This window comes from Choloepus didactylus, assembly GCF_015220235.1.
Source record: "Choloepus didactylus isolate mChoDid1 chromosome Y unlocalized genomic scaffold, mChoDid1.pri SUPER_Y_unloc1, whole genome shotgun sequence".
Lineage (NCBI taxonomy): Eukaryota > Metazoa > Chordata > Mammalia > Pilosa > Megalonychidae > Choloepus > Choloepus didactylus.
The window spans coordinates 193,046-219,137 of NW_023637624.1; the positions used below are offsets into that span (position 1 = coordinate 193,046).

A 26,092-nucleotide genomic window follows, 5' to 3' on the forward strand; every position below is an offset into this window, starting at 1 on the left:
TATTTATAGACTTTTTTTAAAAAAAAACTTTTTTTATGTTGAAATGATGTCAAACTTACCAAACAGTTGCAAAAATAATACAACACCCCCTAGGGGTGGCAGGGGGAGAAACAATGGCATTGAACAGAGTCAACTGCATTTTGCAGAGAAAAGCAGGCCCATGCACTCAGGGAAGTCATTTTGGATGGCAAGCAGAGGAAACTACAAAATCGAAATGGGCATTACTCTGAGGAGGGCAGACATATGAGTAACTGAAAATCATTGCTATCTGATGGCATTTCATGCTTAATTTCCAAGTATTTAAAAAAATCTGTGAATTACAAAAGACAGTGAGATTTATAGTTTTATTAGTTTTTATGAGTTAATTTTATTTTTTCTCCAGTTGTGATTTTATAATCGTGGTCTTACTCAGTTGGCCCTTTGCTTGCCGTGATGACACAAATAATGATATGAAGGACGACTTTCATGGGCTTGGAGAATGGCAAGATCTGGAGGTCCCTGCACACACTCAAGGGAAAAACAATCATGATGAACATAAAGAAAGCCAAAGTCGCTATCTTTATGGGGCTTCCCATCTGCCACTAAAACAAAGGGTCTTGAATCAGACAGCAACAGGAAAATCAAAATTTCCTTATGATATGACTTGATGTTTTCTATTGTTTTTTTTTCAGCTCAGATATTCCTGAATGGTAAAATTGATGGGCAATGAAAAAATTCATTCAGCACTTGTAGTTGAGGAGTGTGCATTTATTATTATTAATAGCAACATAAATAGCTAACTTTTATTAGTCTTTCTATATGCCACAGTTTATGCCAAATGTCAGCAAACATTTTCTATAAAGGGCATCCAGAGATAACATGTACACAAATAGGTGTGGCTGTATGCTTTATACATATATAAAAAAAACTTTATTTTTGGATACAGAAATTTGAATTGCATGCAGTTTTCACATTTCATGAAACGCTTTTCTTTTGATTTTTTTTTCAATCATTTAATAACATGAAAAGAATTCTTAGCTTGGGGACCATAGAAAAAAAGATAGTGGGTCAGTTTTGGCCTATGGGCCATGGTTTGCTGACCCCTTCCTAGTCTGAAACTTAGTTCATTTAATCCTCACAACTACATATGAGATTGGTATTTTTGTTCCATTTTACAAATAAAGAAATGGGTGTAGAAAGGGTAAGAAATTTGCCCATACACAGCTTGTACAAAGCTATCTGATTCCAGAGCCTAAAGTCTTAAATGTTTCATGCCTCCAAATCCCAGAGACATCTGGGTTCTGATGATGAAGTTTTGTCATATGACAGAGTTGGGGCAAATGGAAAGTCAGGAGAATAAAGCCAGTTATATTGCATGCAGAAAGTATTTCTTTCTTCTCAACAAAAATGAAAAGCCTGGAAGATAAGACTTTGTTTCAAATGTTTAAAAAATGTTTCAAATGTTTAAAAAATGCTAAAATTCTGGTTCAAAATGTTTAAAAATGTTTCAAATGTTTAAAAAATGTTAAAATTCTGGTTTAAGGCACTCTCTCTGCTTTATTGATTTGAGAAAATGTTTCTCTCACCTTTCAGATTATATCTGGGTCTGATACCCAGCCCCTCTTCTTTCAGTGAAGTACATCCTAGTCACCGGTGGGGTCATCTCAGGCATTGGTAAAGGGATCATCGCGAGCAGTATTGGAAAGATTCTAAAATCATGTGGACTCCGAGTTACAGCCATCAAAATCGACCCCTATGTTAATATCAGCATGGGCACTTTTTCACCTTATGAGCACAGTAGGAAAGAGAAGCACTTTCCCTCCCTTTTTAAAGCATTAGGTTACATTGCAGTTCTTTTTTGTATTGGGGGTAATCTCTTTAAGAATTCCAGAAATAGTGTTGCTGAACCATAGGTTATGAACCTGTGCATGCTCCTATGGACGTTGATACGGTTTTCAGATTGTTGACGACCTTCCAAATCAGTCAGCCCTTTTGGACAACAGTTTGTGAAAATACCATCTTCATTGTACCTTTTCCAGTGTAGATTATCTTTTATTTTATCACAAAAGTAATATACTTCTTCTAACATTTCAGTGTTAAGAGAAAAATTCAGACAATACAGAACAATGTGAAGAAAAGAAAAATCATCCATTTTCCACTGCCAGGAGTAACTATTATGAATGTTGACAATTTGGTTTATGTACTAAAGATTTTTAAAAATGGCATTAACCTTTACAGACTGTTTTTAAAAAAAACTTTTTTTACTTGCAAGAAGAAATGTGCATAAATCATAAGTGTACAGCAGTTCAATGTATTTTCACTGAGTGAATATGCTGTGTAACTGGCCATGGATCAAGAAACAGAACTTTCCATGCATCCCAGAAAGCCCCCTTTGGGCCTGTCCAATCTCCCCCCAACCCTAACCCCAAGAGTAATGGCTATTGTGTCTCCTAACACCATGGATTACTTTTGCTCATTTTTGAATTTTAAATGAATGCATTCTTACAGTTACACTATTTTTAAATCTTATTTTAAAACTTAATATACTGTGGATGTATGTATGTATTTATTTTTTAAGGGTGGAAGCTTTTTAATAAAGAAATTGCATATATTAATGATTTGTATTAGATTATAATCTCCAGTTATAGACAATTACTACCCATGTTGTGCAACAGATACCTTCTATTTTAGTTGCTAATAAAGGGCTATACAACTCAAAAACATGAATCTCTAAACAAAAAGTAACAATAAACTCGGAATTTGTAAACAGTAAGCCTTCAGGATTTAGTGAGCTGAGAGAAGACTGGAGGCAGAAAGGACAGGTGATAGGGATGTGAGACTGGAAGCTATGATGGAACCACGTGGTCAGTGTATCATCCTGATCTCCCAGATGCAAATAAACACCATTGTCCAGTATTTGGCAGGCCTGGAGAACAGAGCAATGCAGCCAATTCAGTGGAGACGGAAAGAGTGAATTGGAAAGTGGAGACCAAGATTATCAGTCATAAGTCAATTTGAAGAAACTCATTGATTTTGTTAATTCAAACATTTCCTAAAAAAGAAAAAATGAAAAGAAACATGGAAGAGAAAAACAAGGATTATTTCAAATGTTATGTGAAGAAAATTAAGTGAAAGTAGTACTTATAGTATAAATCAAAATCTCAAACTACAGGAAGCATGTTTATAGTGTGAAAATGCCCAACATGAACTTGAGACACTAAAGCTTCAGCTGAAAGTCTATATACAGCTTGAGCAGTCTCAAGAACATGAAAGGAAGCTTTGCAGAAATTCCGTGGAGGGAAATTACTGCTTAGAAATAAAAGAGAAACTACCAGTGAGTATGCAAACATGAGGACTCTACATCAAAAGCTGGATGTTATAGGAAAAGGATCAAAGACCTTTAGGGAAAACTGGAAAGCCCATTTCCATCGATCATCATTGGTTTACCCTCCGTGAGAAAAGAGTTCAAGAAAGTTGATAGGCAGTACTGTCGACCAAGAGAAAGCACAACGATCTAAGAAAAGAAAATGGTCACATTTTCTTTTTCTAAACGATATAAGAAATGGTCACATTTTCTTTTTCTAAACAATCTAAGAAAAGAAAACGGTCACATTAGGCAAAAACTGGCAAATGAGAATTTGAAATTCATCATTTTCCATTGGCCCCTTTGCACCTACTACCATCTTCCACCCAGGAAGTGGCTCGAGAGGTTCAGGGTGTCTTTGGGATTGTCAGGTCCACAGGATACTAGGATGGATAAGCCGTGAAGGCAGGAGGATCTGGGGAGAGGTGCAGGTGTGATTCAGGTTTGCAGCTGCCAGTTCAGAAACGTCCAAACGCCCAGCACAACATCTGATGTGTTTTCTCTCTTTAAAACAATTCTCATCAATGACTTTTCTTCATTTAACTTGTTAATTAATTAATTAATGCTGATTTTTTCCTTTTGAGGTTTTATATAATTACAGTTCCTAAATACTGTTTTCATAATTGATATGGTTTTAAGATAATTTTTGAGAATATATCATTTCTACTTCTCAGGACCCTCTAGAATTAGGTGGTATAAGTGACGCATTTTAATTTAATTGATTGAGCCACTATTACTAAATCCATAACTGAACTCTGACAAGACCAGGTGGAGATAGCTGCTACATTAAGGGTCACTTCTGTATGCTATGAGGTGTGATAAGAAATCTGTAACAGGATCATCGTATTGATTTGTGATTCTGTTTTTTGTGTGATGCTTTTAAAGCCAAGGGAACATAGGTGGGATTCTATTTCTGCCCGATTGACCCGGCACGCTTCCATCATATGCCCTGGTATTTTCAGCCTCAGATGTGGTTACATGGCTCCCAAAGTGGCCCTGGGGACAGACTCCAAACCACTTGGCTGTTTTTCAGAATGGGGAGGCCTCTGCAGGGAGCAGTTCCTAGTATCTCTATGGCAGCCTCAGAGCCCAAATCTCCTAGACCATCAACTGAGATTTTCTCATGGGCAACTCCATTCACAGAACCTTTGTCAACCAGGTAGCTCTAAGCAAGTTGGTTCTCTGTGTTTCTATTTCTCCATCTGGGGGACAGCTGAAAACTGTGTTATCTGGGGGAGTCCTCTGCCACAGAGAGAGTGGGGGACACAGCCCCATATTGAGTCAGACTTTATCCAGCAAAGTGAGGGCACAGGAAACCCACAGCTTCAGCCTTGCGCAGTCAGATAGTGGAACCAGGAGGCAATTCAGACCCCGTAGATATATTTATATACTCTCCACTTTAAAGGACTGCACAGAATCTGTACAATAATAGGAAATCATTTCCCACAGCCCTGTCCAGTCAGATGGTGAAACCAGGAGGCAGTTCAGACCCTGTGGATATATTTATATACTCTCTACCTTTAAGGACTGCAGAGACTCTATACAATAATAAGAAATCATTTCCAATTAAACAGAAATTCCTAGGTGCAGTCCGATTTGAAGGTTATACCTATTTTTAAGGCTTCAATATGTAATGATATTGCCAAAGGTTTTTTGGTCCATCATTCCTTATCTGAAAATTGAAAACTCTTTATATGTTCATTGCTATTCATAGTCTTTATTCTACTGGGAAATATTAATGTATTTGAGTATGGAGTGCTTTGGGGTTGTCTTCTTATTTATGGAAAATATTCTATAATCTGAAAAATTCCATCTGTCTGCTAGGGTTTTCTGATAAGGATTGTGAATCAGTGCCAATTTATATCTTCATCAACAGTGTATGAGAAGACCTCTTTCTTTAAGCCCTTGCTGAATATTATTCTTTTTAAACTTTACTAACCCTAGAGTAAAAACATCAAATGCGGCATCTTGTTTTAGTTTAGATTTCTTGGATTTTCATTTTATTTGTGAATGACTCATTCAAATCTGTGATAGACTGTATTTTTGTTAGAAAATATCACCCAACTGCCTTCTGTGGAGTAAATTTCCTGCCCCATTGACATTGGGCATTGGAGGGTGATCAACTTGTCTTGGTTTGCCTGGGACTTTCCCAGTTTTGAAATGAAAAGTTCTGTGTTCAGGGACCCCTCTAAGTCCTGGACAAACTGAGGCTGCTGGTCACCATATTTGGCCATGTGATTTGTTTTGCCCTATGGGATATTAGTGAATATGACATATGCCACGCTGAATCAAACTTTAAGTGCATCTACCTGGTTTGACTCAGTTTGTCTTGTGCTTTTGCTCTCTGACATCAGAACAGCCTGCCTGATGTAGAGATTTCTTGTTCAGCCTGGGTCCTGGAATAAGAAGACACGAAGAGTAGACTCACAGCCGACCCACAGTCCCCATGGAACTTAAGAGAGATATAAATAAATGCTTTCTAAGTTGCTGAGGTGTTGGGGTCATTTGTTATGAAGCAGTGTTGATTAATGCAATGTGTTATGCCAATTTTTCTTCTTATGATTTTTAAGAATACTTTATTCTTAAATATTTAAATATCAAATAAATATTTTTTATGTTAAAGTGTATTAACCTATGTTTCTCACGTGTTTATTGTTACCCTGTTTGAAATTTGTCTTAACTCTACCTCTGTTATATTTTGATAAATTTCAGTTTACCATTTGTGTAATTAAATAAATCAACTAATTCCTTTGTGGTTTTGTCTTTGATGTCCCCTTTAGGCATCTCCACCCCAGGAATATTTAAATACTCACTTATATTTTCTTCCAGTACTTTTATGGTTTTATTTCCTTTTCCTTTTACATTGTTATCATGTCTGGGATTTAATTTGGTATGAGTTAAAGGTGAAACTTAATTTTTTTCTTAATGATTAGCCAACTACTCCTAATAGAGTTTATCAAGGATTTCATTCTTTCCCCACTAACTTGAAATACCACTTTTTATTATTGTTTACTAAATTTCTTTATACACTTCGGTTTGTTTTTGTACTCAGCCCTGTTCTGTTGACCTCTTTGTCCATGCCTACCATTTTATTAGCTGCAGCTTTTTTTATTATCAGGTAGGTCAGGACTTGCCTTATTATTCCTTTTCCTCTTTTATTTATTTATTTTTAACCTCAAAGTGTTCTTTGCCTTCAAACTTAACTGAAGAAGATTCATTTTGTCAAATTTTACAAGAAATCCCATCAGGATTTTGACAGAAATGGCTTTAAATGTATGAATTACTCTGGGGAAGAATTAAACGCTGAAAATATTGACTGGCCCATTCAGAAAAAGTTTTAAATGGCTTTCATTTTATTGTTACCTTCTCTAATATCTCTAAAGTAAGGTTTTAAAGTTTTCTTCTTATAGGTGCTACAGATGTCTTTGAAGTTTATTTCTGAGTATTTTACCTGCTTTGACTTGTGATGATACCTTTGTGTGTGCACTTTTTTAAAGCTATATGTTGAATTCCTTTATGTAATAGGAACCTTTTTGGGTATTTTGGTTTTGCTGCTTTGTTGATGTTATATTGTATCTATCTATCTATCTATCTATATCTATATATATATCTATATAGATATATAGATATATATATAGTTATATATATATATATAGTTATATATATATCTATAGTTACATTTATATGTGTGTGTATACATATATACAGGCACATGTATTTCAATCTTCCTTTATTCATTATTATTCTTTATAAGGGCTTTTATTTTATAATTTAATTTTTTCATTTTTGTTTTGGTAGTCTCACCTTTTTTCCTTCAAATTGTCATTGTCAGGTTAAAACAAAAAATCTATTGGAGTTTTTACTATAATTGCATTAAATCTATAAAACTGTTTTGAAGGCTTGACATCTACAATATATACCACTGTTCTAGGAACATAATGTGTACTTACTTTTAAAATTTTGGAATTTAAAATGTGAGACTCTGCCATATACCTGGGGTGTTTCCAAACTGGATTTGGCCTGAATTAATTTAAGAAATTTCACAGTGCCCCCGCATACTAAAAAAAAGGGGTGTCAGAAGTTAAGAAGATAAAAGTAAAAAAGAAATTTCCATAGATTGGCTGTACCTGATTAACACGAGAAAGTGGGATTTGAATTGGAAATTGAATTTGGGAAGCAAAAATATTGCAATTTCGTCAATTTGCCCTTCTGCCCTTATGGTTACAGATCTTCCCAGACCACGTTTATGTATGTTATAATGGAGATAAAAATAAAAGGCTTCTGATCAGGTGTATATGCCAGCCAGCCTTTAGAATTTTGCTGTGAAGATCTAGGGGTAGCAGTAAATGACAGAGTCTCCTTAACCAGGAAGAGGTTTAGTTCTTACAAGGTGGCTTGAGAACTTATGACTTCCACTCAAGGGGTTGTTTAATGAAGACTCAGAGACCTCAATAGTTAGTGAAGGTGCTTCTGCTGTGATAAGGTCTACATTTATATTCTTTTTCACAGGTGACATGTGCAGTTGCTTATCACATTTTTGCCAAGTCTAGCTGCAGCCCTGCTTTGTCATCTACTGCCTGTTCAGTTGTGAATTTAACCAAAATGAAAATCAATTAACGCTTTCCTATATCAATGTCAGAGTCCAGTATACTGATACTTTGAAGTAAATTGCCATTTTTTTCAGTTATTTCTTTACTGTGAAATATATATACAAAAAGGTGATAACTTTCAAATTACAATTTAACAAGTAGCTATAGAACAAATTTCAAAGGGTGCTTTGGGTTTCAGTTCCACCATTTCAGTTCTTTCCTTCTAGCTCTTCTAATACCCAACCAACTAAGAAAAAGAAAATTATTTGGAGATTCCATATTCATAATCCTTTGTTAAATTCCATCTTGTCTGTTGCTACCCCTTCCCCTAGTTTAATCACTTTCCCGATCTTCAGGGATGTCTAGGCAGTGACCTCCCTAACCTTTTCATGTTGAAAAGAGGTATCAGCTTTATGAGCAAAGGGGACACATCTAGTTGATGTTCCTGAAGAGGCTATTGCCTCTGGGTTTGGGGACTTAGCTGGCATAGGAATTCTCTAAGGAATTTTAGTTTCTGAAGAATGAACTTAGTGAGTGAAAGTTTTATAGACTCTCAGAAAGGGATCTGGGTATTCTTTAGGGTTTTTGGGACCACTGTTGACTTGGGCTTATACTGTGGTCATTTGGCAAATCTAGCTGAAGCTTGTGTAGGAGTAATTTTTTCTTTAAGGGCCAAATAGTATCTTTAGGCTTGTGGGCTATAGAACCTCTGTCATAACCACGCAGCTCTGTCACTGTACTGATAAAACAGCCAAAGACAACATGTAAATGAATAGGCATGACTGCTCTAAGAATACTTTATTTATAAAAAGAGGCTGCTGGTGGGCCATAGTTTAGCAACCCCTGGTTTAGATGACTGGTTCTCAGACTTTGGAGAGCCTAAGAATCACATGGAAGGCTTGTTAAAACACAGATTGTTAAAATACAATTTCTGACTCAGCAGGTCTGGGCCAGGCCCAAGAATTGGCACTTCTACCCACCTCTCAGGGAACATACTTTGCGAACTCCTGGTTTACGCTCACCATTGCTTTCTGAGGCATTTGCACTTGGGTTCTAATTGATGTTTCTGGCCCAACCAGGATTGTCTTCTTCCTGTTCAGCCTTCACATTGCACAGGTTGAAATTTTTACAGTGCAAACCTGAGCCATCCTTCTTAAACCCCTTCAGGGCTTGCCATTGCTCACAGGGAAAAATGCTAACTCCTTGTTGTGGGACACATGGTCTAGTGCTGGTGAGTCTCTCCAAGTTCTGGACCACTTGTGTGCCAGCCATCCCCAAGTTTTTGAATAGTTTTTGATCATGCTACATGGTGTCAAGTTTTCCTGCCTTTGCATCTGCTATTTCCCCTGCCTGGAATGCTTTATTGGCACTAACCACCCACCATTTATTTTTAAAGTTGCTGTTTTGAAGTCCTTAATCTTGAAGACAGAATTTCAGTAAGCATTTAAAAGATATCATAATAGGATGCCTGAATGTTTTTTTGGATGCATTATCATGGGTAGAACTGTTAAATGTCCCCCATCAACATAAGGAGATGGTGATAAATATGGCATATAAATGCCCTTCATGGCTCTCTAATAATATGTGTCCATTTTTGAAATATAATCTATTAAAAGCAAGGTTTTCATTTTTATATTGTCATTTTATTTTAGGCGAAGTATTTGTCTTAAATAATGGCGGAGAAGTTGATTTAGACCCTGGAAACTACGGAAGGGTCTTGGACATTAATATTTATAAGGACAGCAATATTGCCACTGGGAAGATATATCATCATGTGATCAATAAAGAGAGGCGTGGTGATTACCTGGGGAAAACAGTACAAGGTAGTATGTTCCAGAAACATTTATGTAGCCCGATGCCCTGAGCAGGTGCATCCTGCTCAAAATAGATATGAAAATGATAGGGTCTCTGTGCTCTTCAAGTTCTAATAATTTAAAAATCCCTGCATTCTTTTCATTTTCCTTAAAAAATGTCAAGCTCATCCTCCATGTTTTTGATTGTATTTTCATCAGGGTCTTTTCTCTTTATTACTGTTATCTGCCCCCCCTTAGTCCATATATGTTTCTCTCTCCCCCCCATCTCCCTTTAGCTTTTATTTTAGAATATGCACAGAGAACTGTTTTGTTTTGTTTTGTTTTTAAACAATTTTTACCTGTTTGGGGGGCAAGGATTTTTGGAACTTTTTTGGGGGGTTATTGTCTTTTATTCAACAAGTTCTTTTTCTCCCTTTTAATCTCATCTTTGCATAGATGATTCTTGATCATCTTTTGAAGGACAGTATTGGAGAGTGTTCTAGTTTGCTAATGCTGCTGGAATGCAAAACACCAGAAATGGATTGGCTTTTATAAAAGGGGTTTATTTGGTTACACAGTTACAGCCTTAAGGCCATAAAGTGTCCAAAGTAACACATCAGCAATCGGGTACCTTCACTGGAGGATGGCCAATGGTGTCCAGAAAACCTCTGCTAGCTGTGAAGGCATGTGGCTGGCATCTGCTCCAAAGTTCTGGTTTCAAAATGGCTTTCTCCCAGGACATTCCTCTTCAGGCTGCAGTTCCTCAAAAATGTAACTCTCAGTTGCTCTTGGGTCATTTGTCCTCTCTTAGCTTCTCCAGAGCAAAAGTCTGCTTTCAACGGCCATCTTCAAACTGTCTCTCATCTGCAGCTCCTGTGCGTTCTTCAACATGTCCCTCTTGGCTGTAGCAAGCTCACTCCTTCTGTCAGATCTTATATAGTGCACCAGTAATTTAATTCAGACCCACCCTGAATGGGCGGGCCAACACCTCTGTGGAAATTATCCAGTCAGAGTCATCACCTACAGTTGGGTGGGGCGCATCTCCATGGAAACACTCAAAGAATTACAATCTAATTAACACTGATAGGTCTGCCCACACAAGATTACATCAAAGATGATGGCGTTTGGGGGGATGTAATACATTCAACTGGGGACTGAGTTGGAGTGTGAGTAGCACAGTCTGCTAATTCCTGACACTTTTTTCACCAACCCATGGTGATGGTTAGTGGGGCAGTTTTGACTCTCTTTTGTCTTGGAAGAAATCCCCCAGGCACCCTCTGAAGCCTTGTATTCATCTGTTCCTATATTCCTTATCCCCTTTAAATCCCTTTCAAGTTGGGTCCAGTTGACAAGTAGATAAAGCAGTGTGACAGATGGAGATAAAAAAATCAGCTCTGTTCCTGCTGAAACTGGACAGTGTGGCTTAGATCTGTGACTGCCACTGTGCTTTCCTGCAAGTGTAGGTATTGGGAAGAAGCACCAGAGGGAGACCTGCTATATCCCACCAACCCCAACCCAACAATGGGGAGAGGACAAAGTCTCAGACCATGACCCTGACCCCTGATCCCAGGGTGTACCATGGGGAGGCAGAGCCCTGCAGATACCCACCCTCTCAGAAAGGGGCTGGACTGGGCATGTGCAGTGAGTCATTCCAAATTCAATCGGAAAGGACACTCTCATCCTTGTCCCTCTCCCCCCAACCCCAGGCAGGTGTGAGGTAAAGCAGGAGGGGGATGTTCCTTAGCCCCAGCTTCCCAATGGCCAACATTTCTACTTAGTGTATCAAGTTAGGAGCCTGGTGCTGCGTCCCTATGGACAAGTGGGGATGTTGCCTTTGGGACTCAGGGACCTTGGTCCATGCCCTCAGCTGCGGTCACCCCCAGATGCGCTCTGTGTGTGTAGAGCTTGGGCAGGGCTGGCCACGTCCTTCCGCCTGAAGCCCAGGGCCCAGCCCTCGCAGCAGCACTCCTTGCATGGTTTAAGTTGGCCTCATAGGTGTTTCCTAGTTTCAGCATAGGTGGCCTTTTTGGTTTCTGTTTCTTGTCCTCCGTGATTGGTTGGTTTCTCAAGAAGAGGGAGGAGCTATTTTAAGGGCCTGCTATTTCAGTGACTAATCCTATACTGCCCGATGACCTATTAATTTCAATGATGGATGGAAGCGTGAGGACCACAGCTTGTCTGTTTGCTTTCAGGCTGTTTGGGAAAGACACTGATACATTCCTTCTTCACAAGCATGAAAGTCGCTTTTGTGTTAATTATTCCTTCTTTCCGCAGTCGTCCCTCACATTACCGATGCTGTCCAGGAGTGGGTGATGAATCAAGCCATTGTACCTGTGGATGGCAATAAGGAAGAGCCCCAGATATGCGTTATTGAGGCAAGCATGCAACTTTTCTTTATGAGTGTGTTTCCTGCTGGGTTTCTCAGTTTATCTGATTGTCAGTCATTCAACACAACACGTACCTGTTGATGGTCCTGTGTGTGCACACTGTGCTGGGGGGTGGGAGGGCAGTTTACATCAGGGAGCAAGACAGAGGGTCCCTGCCTGTGGTCATGGTGGGTCAGCAGGCAAGATTAGCATCAAATAATTAATCACATGAAGCCATGGTTGTGGGTGTGCAGTGATCTGGACTGTGGTCACAGAGAAGTCACTCAAAGTCATTGTTAAGGTAAACGCCTGGAATGGGCACCATCTCTGCCCTTGAGGAGCTGGCAGCAAGTCCTGTACACAAACAACAGAATGCAGCCTAGTAACTGCTACTGGAGAAGTATTTGCAAAGTGGTTCCAAAGTCCAGAGAGACCGGGTTAGGGAAGCCAGTTGGTGGAGGGGATTTGGAACTTCTTCAAGAAAGAACTTAGGATGTGAATATGCCACTCATTCGCTGCTTTCACCTTCCTTCCTTCCTCACCGTGTGCAGAATGATGAACCTCCAGGCCCTCCTTATTGAAAAGTCGGTTTGCCTAGTTGCCAGGTGAAAGAGCAGAATCACGGATTCTAGAGTCAGACTTCAGGGTTCAGTTTTCTGCCATGACCTAAGTGGTGTATAGCTCAGTGGTTAAGGGTCTGGAGCCAGATGGCTTGAGTGTCACTTACCAGGTGGGGGACCTTGGGCAAGTTCCCTTAAGGTCTGTGCCTCAGTTTACTCATCTGCAGAATGGGATTAAATAAGTCAACATGTGAAGTGCTACGAATGATGTCTGCTTTATAAGAAGTGCTCAAAAATGCTTAGCCCTTCTGATTATGACCTTGTGACTTTGGGCAAATTACTTCTCAAAGCTTCAAAGTACTCATCTGTAAATTGGTGATAATGACAGGGTTGTTGTGAGGATGAAATGAGATACCAAGCACATGGTTGTGTTTGGCATTTAGGAAGTGCTTATAAATATATATTAGTTATTATCATCATTGTCAGTGTTAGCAGATAGTGTGCTATCCAGAAGATCCATTTCGTTAATAGCAGAGCTGATAAACTCAATATAAATGTGCTATACTATCATATATTATCATAATAGTAGAGCTGATAATATAAATGTGTAAGCATGGTATACAAAATTTCCTCTCCCTTGGTGTTTCTTCTTTCATAATTTACCCTGAGGAAAGAAGGAATGGTGCCTTCATAATTTTTTTAATTGGAGTACAACATAAATGCAGAGAAGTGCACCTGTCATAGATGGACAGTTTGATGAAGTTTTACAAACTTGACACATCTGTGTAACTGGGCTTGCTTCCTTTAAAAATATTTAACATCTAATACAGCAAATAGTTTGAAAGAAAAAAAAAAGGAAAAAAATCGAGGCAATGATAAAGACAAATAGTGCGAGAAAAGAGAAAGGAGGTAAAGCTCCAGGAAGAATAAATCAGATCTGAGATAGAACGTGTCAACCTGGGGCTAAGAGAAGGAGACTTACATGGCCGTTCTGTTTATTGATTTTCAGTTTTTAGAATCGATCCCCAAGACACAGAAGGCTTAAAAGCAGGGACCAGATGGAAGTGTCATGTGCTTTGAAAATAGGATTTGGGCCATGTAAGGGGTGGAGAAGTGCTTGGGATGGGGTGTGCAAAGAGGGAAAATAAGAAACTCCTTTTGCACTAGGAGGCATCAACAGATGTTAGTAGTTAACAGGCTAAGAGGTTAAAGTATCTCAGAGTTACAGAAGTAACCCATAGAGGACCTGACCATTGTGACTGGATCAGGGGGTAGGGAGACTAGATAGTTAAATCCTCATCTGTCAGAGCAGGAAGTCAACTTGCATTCTTTAGAGGATGTCTCAAACGGCCAAGCCAAGAAAGAGTTGGATAGTATTTAGAGATATGGAGGTACCAACTAGAAGAAATAAGCCAACTGAGAAGTTCAAGTGTTTGCCTTGGGGAATTTGGACTTGGGAGAGGGAAGGGGTGGGGTGGGCAATGTTTGCTTTTTATTGTAAGCTCTTTTGTACAATTAGATGTTTAACCATGTGTGAGCATTATTTTGATTTAAAAAATGCACACACTTCTTAATGTTATCTTCATGGTGCCATTGAGCAGTTTCACAATCTTCAATTTCAGCCCCAAACTGATTTCATTAAAGCTGGCAGAGGGCAGGATAAATCCTCACATCTTTGGTTTATTCTGGTTATTGATGGTATAGTACTGCATTGTCCAATACAGCAGCTACCAGCCACATGGGGACATTGAGCCCTTGAAATGTAGCCTGTATTAGTTTCCCAGCCACCAAAACAAATACTGTAGAATGGGTTGGCTTGAATAATGGGGATTTATTAGCTTACGGTTTTGAGGCTAGGAGAAGTCCAAAATCCAGGGGTCAGCAAGGCAATGATTTCTCCCTGAAGACTGGCATTCTGGGACTGGCTTCTGGTGATCCTTGGTCCTTGGCTTTTCTGTCACATGTCAGTGCCCATGGCAGCATCTTCTTCTGTCTCTTCTGGGTTCCACTGACTTCCAGCTTCTTGCTGCTCTCTATGACCAATTTCCTTTGCTTTACAGGACTTTGGCCCTACTAGATGAAGGCCCACCCTCATTGAATTTGGACACACCTTAACTAAAAACATTTTCAAAGGTCCTATTGATAAATGGGTCTCACCTACAGGACCAGAGGTTTTTGCTTTCCCCAACATGGCCTGTCCAAATTAAGATGTGCTCCAAGTTCAGAATATACACTGGGCTTCAAAGATGTAGTATGGAAAAAAAAAGCAAATGTAAAATACCTGGTCCTGTGTATGCACACTGTGCTGGGGTGTGGTGACATGTTGAAATGATAGTATTTTGGGTATTTGGGTTAAATACTATTAAAATTAATTTTACTTGTTTATCTTTACGTTTTCAATGTGGCAACTAAAAACTTTAAAGTTACTTATGTAGCTCACATTATACTTCTATTAGACCATGCTGGTCTAGTACTTTCACTCTTTTTCTTTAAACGTTGCTTTTCTAGCAACAGGAAACCAAACGATCCAAGATGTGTCCATTTCCCCAGAAAAAGAATTGGTCCTTGGCCCCAAAGCAATGATCAATTTTCTAAACATGAAAATGTTGATAACTTTTCCAGATTTTTTTTTCTTTCTCTTAGTCTTAGTAAGTGAAAGAAGAGCCCTTTCCCCAGGACTATTAACCTTAACCACAGGAAAAGTTCCAAAAGGTCACGTGTCTGGAGTGTTTTCTACATTTTATTCCCTGCTTCTGTTCTTGAATTGACTTGTTCGGCTTAACAAACAAACAATATAGCCATCAATATGCACTAGCCATGGTGGTGAGAGCTAGGGATGGCAGGCCCAGGAGAATCTGCCTCCTGCTTCCCTAGAGCTCATCGTTCAGATTTTTAATTTCACAGAAACAGAGAAACTGTGACAAGTTGTCACCAGCGAAACTTCTTCTCCATATGACACTGAGGTTTATGTTTGCTTATTGGACATTAAGTCGGGGATCCTTTTGGATTAATTTTAAGTTGTGCTCCACAGTTGTGTCTGTGCTTGCTTTAAGCCTTCAAAGAAGGACCACCAAAGCTGATTTTTAGTTTTGAGTGTGTGGAAGCTGTTGAAGTGTCTCCAATGCCTTTTTTGTGGACGAGGCCTCTGCTTCTCAGCCCTGTGGAGTTGACAGGCTTTGTTCATATTAATACAGGTCATCTAAGCACAAATCCAAATTAATCTAACCCTGGTTTAGGAATACAAGGTTTCTTTTTTTTTAAATTGTAGAAGCAACTCCTATCCTTAAAATGCAAAACGGACTTTGCTTATCGCAGAATTTGCTGCTGCTTCAAATTCAGCTTTTGATAGACCGTAAAGTTTTGTTATTGGCATTTTCCCTGTGGTGTGGGGAGAGAATTAATTTAGAACTAATATAGCAATAATTTCGAAAGATTCCCAACAAGCAGTAATGTTGAGCCAGAAACATTCCAACAGAGGAGCTCATCAGTTGTGACTTCCTAATTGGCTGAGAGAGTGCAGTACCACCGTAGGCCTTGTGAGGACAGAAGCGGCTAATGTTTAAAGTCTTGGATTCCCTGATAAAAATAGTCAAAAAACAGATGTTGCCAGTTTAGATTAAGTGCAGAGCTCTCGTTTCCTCAAAAAAAAAAAAACAAAAAAACAAAAAAAACAACAACATTAGATTCTGGTGATTGTAGTTAATGAACACTTACACCACCTCCCACCCCCAATTGCCTGATTGCATGGGATTTTTTTTAATTAATTAATTAATTTATTCTTATTGCGATTGTTCAGATACCATACAACTATCCAAAGATCCAAAGTGTACAATCAATTGCCCATGGCATCACCATACAGCTGTGCATCCATCAACACAATTTTTTTTTCAATTTTTAGAACATTTTCAGTACTCCAGAAAAGAAACGAAGACAAAAAAAGGAAACTCATATCCTCCCATACTCCATACCCCTAACGACGCCCCCTCCCCTACATTATTGATTCATAGTTTTGGTATAGTACATTTGTTACTGTTGTTGAAAGAATGTTAAAATACTACTAACTGTAGTATTTAGTTTGCAATAGGTATATATTTTTTCCCTATATGCCTCTCTATTATTAATCTCTAGTTATAGTGACATACATTTGTTCTAGTCCATGAGAGAGATTTCTAATATTTGTATAGTTAATCACAGACATTGTCCACCATAAGATTCACTGTTTTATACATTCCCATCTTTTAACCTCCAACTTTCCTCCTGCTGACATGCATGACTCTGAGCTTCCCTTTCCACCACCTTCACACACCTTTTAGCACTGTTAGTTATTCTTATTACATGCTACCATCACCCCTGTCCATTTCCGAATATTTAAGTTCACCCTAGTTGAACATTCTGCTCATAATAAACAATTGCTCCCCATTCTTTAGCCTCATTCTATATCCTGGTAACTTATATTTCATGTCTATGAGTTTACATATTATAATTAGTTCATACCAGTGAGACCCTGCAATATTTGCCTTTATGTGTCTGTCTTATTTTACTCAATATAGAGCCCTCAAGATTTCTTCATCAACCCATTTCTTATAAGATGTTTTTGTTCGAACACTGTATATTCCGTCCTAAGTAAACAATCATTGGTTCACTGTCTAGTCACGTATTTATGTATTGAGCACCATTGCCACTCTCTATATAAGGACATTTCTTCCACAAAGATGGAGGAAGAGTCAAAGAAGGCAGAGAGGCAAAAGAAAAAGGCAAGAGAAAGAGAGAAAAACAAACAAACAAACAAAACTTGATAGCTAGAAGGTGACAAAAGGAAAGATAGCATTAACCTAAAGTAGAATAAAGAGTCAGACAACATCACCAATGCCTGGAGTCCCATACCCTTCCCCTATTCCCCACCCCCCATATGCATTTAGCTTTGGTATATTGCTTTTGTTACATTAAAGGAAGCATAATACAATGTTTCTGTTAATTCTAGCCTCTAGTTTGCATTGATTCTATTTTCCCCCCAATCCCACCCTATTTTTAACACCTTGCAATGTTGACATTCATTTGTTCTACCTCATGTAAAAACATATGTGTACCTTTTGTTACAATAATTGAGCATCTTAGGTTTCCGTGAGTTACACAGTCCCAGTCTCTATCATTTGTCTTTTGTTCTGGTGTCCCACATGATCCTAGCCTTCCTCTTTCAACCATATTCACAGTCATCTTTGTTCAGTGTACTTACATTGTCATGCTACTATCTCCCAAAATTGTTTTCCAAACCTCTCACTCCTGTCTTTTCCTTTCTGTTTGCAGTGCTTCCTTTAGTGCTTCCTGTAGAGCAGGTTTCTTGTTCACAAACTCGGTCATTGTCTGTTTGTCAGAGAATATTTTAAGCTTTCCCTCATATCTGAAGGATAGTTTTGCTGGATATAGGATTCTTGGTTGGTGGTTTTTCTCTTTCAGTATCTTAAATATATCACACCACTTCCTTCTTGCCTCCATGGTTTCTATTGAGAAATCCACACATAGTCTTATCAAGCTTCCTTTGTATGTGATAGATCATTTCTCTCTTGCTGCTTTCAGGATTCTCTCTTTATCTTTGATGTTTGATAATCTGATTATTAAGTGTCTTGGCATAGGCCTATTCACCTCTATTCTGTTTGGGGTATGCTGCACTCCTTAGATCTGTAATTTTATGTCTTTCATAAGAGATGGGAAATTTTCATTGATTATTTCCTCCATTATTGCTTCTGCCCCTTTTCCCTTCTCTTCTCCTTCTGGGACACCAATGATATGTATATTATTGTACTCTGTTTCATCCTTGAGTTCCCAGAGACGTTGCTCATATTTTTTCATTCTTTTCTCCATCTGCTCCTTTGCATGTAGGCTTTCAGGTGTTTTGCTCTCCAGTTCCTGAGTGTTTTCTTCTGCCTCTTGAGATCTGCTGTTGTATGTTTCCAGTGTGTCTTTCATCTCTTGTGCTGTGCCTTTCATTTCCATAGATTCCACCAGTTGGGTTTTTGAACTTTCAATTTCTGCCTTATGTACATCCTGTGTTTTAATTATACAGTTCATCTCTTTTGCCATATCTTCCCTAAACTTTTTGAATTCAGTTATTATTAGTTTCAATTCCTGCATCACAGTTAAAGTGCAAGTTTGTTCCCCTGACTGGGCCATAACCTCATTTTTCTTGGTGTAGGTTGTAGTTTTCTGTTGTCTAGGCATGGTTTCCTTGGTTACCCCAGTCAGGCCTCCCCAGACCAGAATGGGCTAAGGTCCCAGAAGGAAGAAATATTCAGTATCTGGTTTCCCTGAGGGTGTGTCTTAGAAAATTGGTACACCCTCTGATGCCTCAGGTCACTGTGCTTTTCTGCCCAGCAGGTGGCGCCTGTTAGCCTGTACTTCTTGATTGGTGTAAGTTCTGAATGAAAGGCAGGTAGTAGAGGGGGCCCCACCCCTTTCCTCTTAGAGAAGATAGAACCCTTGGGGGAGCTCATTAGCATTTCAATGGTGTCTCTCTGCCTGTGCTATACCCTCGTCTGGGTCACAGAACTGGGAACTGAAAATGGCCGAGGCTTTCTCCACTGAGTTGAAAAAGGAACAGAGCTAGTCCGAGGCAACCCTCCGGCTCTCCAAGGTCAGTCGTCACCCAAAGCCTCTGTCTGTTTTTTGGGGATGCGTACCTGTAGTGAGCAGTTCACACTTGCTAATTAAAACCCCAGTTGGAGCTCAGCTGGGAGAGAGCTTCTCTCTGGCACCATGAGGCTTTGCAGCTCGGGCTGTCGGGGAGGGGTCTCCCGATTTGGAGCCGCAGTTTTTACTTACAGATTTTATGCTGTGATCTCAGGCAATCCTCCCATTTCAGGTTGGTGTATGATGAGTGGACGGTCACGTTTGTCCCCCTGCAAGTTATTCCGGATTATTTATTAGTTGTTTCTGGTTTTTTTAGTTGTTCCAGGGGGACTACTTAGCTTCCACTCCTCTCTATGCTGCCATCTTAGATCCTCCGGGATGTTTTTTTTTTTTTTTTTTTTTTTTTGATCGTTGGATTTTCATAATGAAGTCTGTTATTCTTTGCAATATATAATCATATATTTCTATCTGTTCCAGGAAGCTTATATTTTAATAATGTTTTGCTTTATCTGAGTTAAAGTTAGTAAAGAAGAATTTCTTCTGCAGCCAGGTAGTCCTTAGATTTCCTAGTTTGCTTCCAGTAAAATTATCATCAAAGATATTGGAACATGTTAGCTAAGGGCTTGTATTGAATTTCGAGCCCTTTCTGTCCTGTCCTGACCACTAAGCTAACCACCCCCCACCCAGTGCCGTGTGCAGGGCAGTCTCTCTAGTGGAGACCAGGACAGGCCTGTTCCTGCCCTCATGGGGTTTACCACCCAGTGGAGTGGGCACACAGAAAATAGGGACACAGATGAAATAATGGCTATTAGTGCTGAGCTCCTCTGAAGGACACAGATAGGGCCTGTGTCAGGCAGCCGTGGGGTTGAGGCTGCTTTCTGTGAGTGGCCAGGTCAGGCTTTCTGGGGAAGACACATTTCTCCCTGGGCTGAAGGCTAAAGAGGAGGTAGATGTACAAGGAGAAGGAGGGTGGGAGGGCTTAGGGGGCTGGAAGGGGGCTGAGAGGCCAGAGAACAAGGGGTAAGGGGTGCAAGATGAGATTAGAGACTTATGTGCAAGGACCACATGGTGTGGGGCCTTTTGTTAGCTGTGGAAACGAAGTTAGGTGAGTGGTTTGATCGTCGGACCAGAGAGAGTGGTTAGCTGGGAGACCCTTTAGCTCAGGGCTTGGCAAACTTTCTATAAAGGATCAGATAGTAAATATGTTCAGCTTTGCGGGCCAGAGAGTCTGTCACAACTACTCAACTCTGCTATTGTAGCGAGGACATAGCCAGGAGTAGATGACAGGGTGTGCCTACTTGCCGATGAAATGCCATTTACAAAAACAGGTGGTGGGCCATAGTTGCCGCCCTGTGGTTGTATGATTGCAACAATCCTGGCAACAGATGATGTTGCCTTGATGTCGGGATGGTAGCAGTGGACAGAGAGAGCTCTGGAGAGATTTGCAAGAGGCTGTGAATGTGGACTGGGTTGTGTGAGGAAAAGGAAGGAATTGAGGATGCTTTCCAGACTTCTGGCTTGAACCAGTTAGTGGGAGAAGATGCTATTTATGGAGATGAGGATGCCTCAGAGAGAAACAGGCTCTGGGGTGTGAGGAATCAAGAGTTCAGTTTGGGACCTACTAAGAGGCGTAACTATTCAGCCATCTAAGATGTCAAGATGGGAGGGGGGGTGGCTCCAAGGCTCAAAGCAGCTGGGAAGAGGGGTCAGGGTTGGAAGGAGATTTTAGACCTTCCAGGTAGCTGCAGCTGCCATGATCTCTTTCTCTTCAACATCCAGAACATTCCATTTAGGGCTTACGTTTTCTTTTCTTTTAAATGAATTTTTTTTTAATTTTTTATGTTTTACTTTTGATTATTGTTCATCAGATCTTTTATTTTCCTCGTTAAATTCTGAGCTCTTTAAGAGTGTGTTGTTTCAAATTCTTCCCAACACCTTGCCTCCAGTGTTGAGCCTGTAGCAGATGCTCTAAGGCTAGAGAATTCATTTAAAAATCTGTGTGATAGTCTTGAAATTTTAAAATATGGTGCGGGTGAATGGGTTATAGTGGATATTATCCCAGTCGAAAGTAAAATGCCTGTGCAACTTTATTGGAAGCACATTGGGAATTAAGTTCAAATTTATCGAAGGATTACTCTATCAGGAGTGTTTATGGGGCTTTTGGTATTTATTCCAGGGAGCCAGCATGTGTTAACAATAGTGATTTGATTCTTGTACCAATACTGCAAGACTTGTCAAGTGTGTGTGTGTGTGTGTGTGTGTGTATGTGTGTTTGTATACAGAGAGAGCAAAAATGCTTACTATTGTATCTTGAGCAGAGCTAAGTGGCTCTCTTCTTTTTCATGCTGTCACTAGCTTTGGCTTCTACCTTCCCACTGGCAAAGATTGGTAGAAATTAGTTTCTCTCTCTCCTTTGTGGCCTATGTTCTGGATCTTTCTATTTGTTTATGAATACCCTTTTCTTTTCTTAAAACTCTCCGTGACCTCACTTTCTTCCTTCTTCATGCTTTTTTTTCTTCTCCTACCTATTTACTTGGCTATGTTATACTCCACCCCTTTCTTCTTATTTCTTTCAAGTCTCCATTTTTTCTTCCTTTTGTTTCATCTCCCTGTGCAAGTATGGTATTTTTCCTCCCATTTTTTTAAACAGCTTTATTGAGGTGTAGTTTATATACTGTAAAATTCACCTGTTTTTAGCTTATAGTGCAATGACTTTTTTTTTTAATCTTCATTTTATTGAGATATATTCACATACCACGCAGTCATACAAAACAAATCATACTTTCGATTGTTTACAGTACCATTACATAGTGGTACATTCATCACCCAAATCAATCCCTGGCACCTTCATTAGCACACACACAAAAATAACACGAATAATAATTAGAGTGAAAAAGAGCAATTGAAGAAAAAAAGAATACTGGGTACCTTTGTCTGTTTGTTTCCTTTCCCTATTTTTCTGCTCATCCATCCATAAACTAGACAAAGTGGAGTGTGATCCTTATGGCTTTCCCAATCCCATTGTCACCCCTCATAAGCTACATTTTTATACACCTGTCTTCGAGATTCATGGGTTCTGGGTTGTAGTTTGATAGTTTCAGGTATCCACCACCAGCTACCCCAATTCTTTAGAACCTAAAAAGGGTTGTCTAAAGTGTGCATAAGAGTGCCCACCAGAGTGACCTCTCGGCTCCTTTTGGAATCTCTCTGCCACTGAAGCTTATTTCATTTCCTTTCACATCCCCCTTTTGGTCCAGAAGATGTTCTCCGTCCCACGATGCCAGGTCTACATTCCTCCCCGGGAGTCGTATTCCACGTTGCCAGGGAGATTCACTCCCCTGGGTGTCTGATCCCAGGTAGGAGGGAGGGCAGTGATTGCACCTTTCAAGTTGGCTTAGCTAGAGAGACAGGGCCACATCTGAGCAACAAAGAGGCATTCAGGAGGAGGCTCTTAGGCACAACCATAGGGAGGTCTAGCCTCTCCTTTGCAGCAACCGTCTTCCCAAGGGTAAAACCTGTGGTAGAGGGCTCAACCCATCAAACCACCAGTCCCCTATGTCTGTGGTCACGTTAGCAACCATGGAGGTGGGGTAGGTGAATACCCCTGCATTCTCCACAGGCTCCTCAAGGGGGCACTACCTCTTTTTTTTTCCTTGTTTTTCTTTTTTTTTTTTTTAACTTTCCCTTCTTTTTTAAATCAACCGTATGAAAAAAAAGTTAAAAAGAAAACAAACATACAATAAAAGAACATTTCAAAGAGACCATAACAAGGGAGTAAGGAAAAGACAACTAACCTAAGATAACTGCTTAACTTCCAACATGTTCCTACTTTACCCCAAGAAAGTTACCTAATATAGCAACATTTCTGTGAACTTGCTCCTACTATATCCATCAGAAATTAACAGACCATAGTCATTCCTGGGCATCCCCAGAACGTTAAATAGCTTATCTGTTCTTCTTGGATTATTGTTCCCCCTTCCTTAATTGCTCTCTATTGCTAGTTCCCCTACATTCTACATTATAAGCCATTTGTTTTACATTTTTCAAAGTTCACATTAGTGGTAGCATACAATATTTCTCTTTTTGTGCCTGGCTTATTTCACTCAGCATTATGTCTTCAAGGTTCATCCATGTTGTCATATGTTTCACGAGATCGTTCCTTCTTACTGCCGCGTAGTATTCCATCGTGTGTATATACCACATTTTATTTATCCACTCATCTGTTGAAGGACATTTGGGTTGTTTCCATCTCTTGGCAATTGTGAATAATGCTGCTATGAACATTGGCGTGCAGATATCTGTTCGTGTCACTGCTTTCCGATCTTCCGGGTATATACCGAGAAGTGCAATCGCTGGATCGAATGGTAGCTCTATATCTAGTTTTCTAAGGAACTGCCAGACTGACTTCCAGAGTGGCTGAACCATTATACAGTCCCACCAACAGTGAATAAGAGTTCCAATTTCTCCACATCCCCTCCAGCATTTGTAGTTTCCTGTTTGTTTAATGGCAGCCATTCTAACCGGTGTTAGATGGTATCTCATTGTGGTCTTAATTTGCATCTCTCTAATAGCTAGTGAAGCTGAACATTTTTTCATGTGTTTCTTGGCCATTTGTATTTCCTCTTCAGAAAAATGTCTTCATATTTTTGCCCATTTTATAATTGGGCCGACTGTACTATTGTCATTGAGTTGTAGGATTTCTTTATATATGCAAGATATCAGTCTTTTGTCAGATACATGGTTTCCAAAAATTTTTCCCATTGAGTCGGCTGCCTCTTTACCTTTTTGAGAAATTCCTTTGAGGTGCAGAAACTTCTAAGCTTGAGGAGTTCCCATTTATCTATTTTCTCTTTTGTTGCTTGTGCTTTGGGTGTAAAGTCTAGGAAGTGGCCGCCTAATACAAGGTCTTGAAGATGTTTTCCTACATTATCTTCTAGGAGTTTTATGGTACTTTCTTTTATATTGAGATCTTTGGTCCATTTTGAGTTAATTTTTGTGTAGGGGGTGAGGTAGGGGTCCTCTTTCATTCTTTTGGATATGGATATCCAACTCTCCCAGCCCCATTTGTTGAAAAGACCATTATGACTCAGTTCAGTGACTTTGGGGGCCTTATCAAAGATCAGTCGGCCATAGGTCTGAGGGTCTATCTCCGAATTCTCAATTCGATTCCATTGATCTATATGTCTATCTTTGTGCCAGTACCATGCTGTTTTGGCAACTGTGGCTTTATAATAAGCTTCAAAGTCAGGGAGTGTAAGTCCTCCCACTTTGTTTTTCTTTTTTAGAGTGTCTTTGGAAATTCGAGGCATCTTCCCTTTCCAAATAAATTTGATAACTAGCTTTTCCAAGTCTGCAAAGTAGGTTGTTGGAATTTTGATTGGGATTGCATTGAATCTGTAGATGAGTTTGGATAGAATTGACATCTTAATGACATTTAGTCTTCCAATCCATGAACATGGAATATTTTTCCATCTTTTAAGGTCCCCTTCTATTTCTTTTAGTAGAGTTATGTAGTTTTCTTTGTATAGGTCTTTTACATCTTTGGTTAAGTTTATTCCTAGGTACTTGATTTTTTTAGTTGCTATTAAAAATGGTATGTTTTTCTTGAGTGTCTCTTCAGTTTGTTCATTTCTAGCATATAGAAACATTACTGACTTCTGTGCATTAACCTTGTATCCCGCTACTTTGCTAAATTTGTTTATTAGCTCTAGTAGCTGTATCGTCGATTTCTCAGGGTTTTCTAGATATAAGATCATATCATCTGCAAACAATGACAGTTTTACTTCTTCTTTTCCAATTTGGATGCCTTTTATTTCTTTGTCTTGCTGGATTGCCCTGGCTAGCACTTCCAGCACAATGTTGAATAACAGTGGTGACAGCGGGCATCCTTGTCTTGTTCCTGATCTTAGAGGGAAGGCTTTCAGTCTTTCACCATTGAGTACTATGCTGGCTGTGGGTTTTTCATATATGTTCTTTATCATGTTGAGGAAGTTTCCTTCAATTCCTACCTTTTGAAGTGTTTTTATCAAAAAGGGATGTTGGATTTTGTCAAATGCTTTTTCAGCATCTATTGAGATGATCAATTGATTTTTCCCTTTTGACTTGTTAATGTGTTGTAATACATTGATTGATTTTCTTATGTTGAACCATCCTTGCATGCCTGGAATGAACCCCATTTGGTCATGGTGTATGATTTTTTTAATGTGTCTTTGGATTTGATTTGGAAGTATTTTGTTGAGGATTTTTGCATCTATATTCATTAGGGAGATTGGCCAGTAGTTTTCCTTTTTTGTAGCATCTTTGCCTGGTTTTGGTATTAGATTGATGTTAGCTTCATAAAATGAGTTAGGTAGTGTTCCATTTATTTCAATGTTTTGAAAGAGTTTGAGTAAGATTGGTGTCAGTTCTTTCTGGAAAGTTTGGTAGAATTCCCCTGTGAAGCCATCTGGCCCTGGGCATTTATTTGTGGGAAGATTTTTGATGACTGATTGGATCTCTTTGCTTGTGATGGGTTGGTTGAGGTCTTCTTTTTCTTCTCTGGTCAGTCTAGGTTGTTCATATGTTTCCAGGAAATTGTCCATTTCCTCTACATTATCCAGTTTGTTGCCATACAGTTGTTCATAGTATCCTCTTATAATTATTTTAATTTCTTCAGGATCTGCAGTTATGTCACCTTTTACATTCATTATTTTGTTTATATGGGTCTTCTCTCTTTTTGATTTTGTCAGTCTAACTAGGGGCTTGTCAATCTTGTTGATCTTCTCAAAGAACCAACTTTTGGTGATATTTATCCTCTCTATTGTTTTTTTTTTGTTCT

General features: G+C 39.3%; 1 protein-coding gene across 1 annotated transcript in view; it reads left to right on the forward strand.

The window, feature by feature from the left end:
* Positions 1-26,092, forward strand: part of LOC119525872 (CTP synthase 2-like) — a 100,781-nt gene that overhangs the window by 11,293 nt on the left and 63,396 nt on the right. Inside the window, 3 exon segments of the mRNA XM_037824670.1 lie at positions 1,612-1,776; positions 9,585-9,755; positions 12,000-12,100. Coding sequence (XP_037680598.1) covers positions 1,612-1,776; positions 9,585-9,755; positions 12,000-12,100 — 437 coding nt within the window.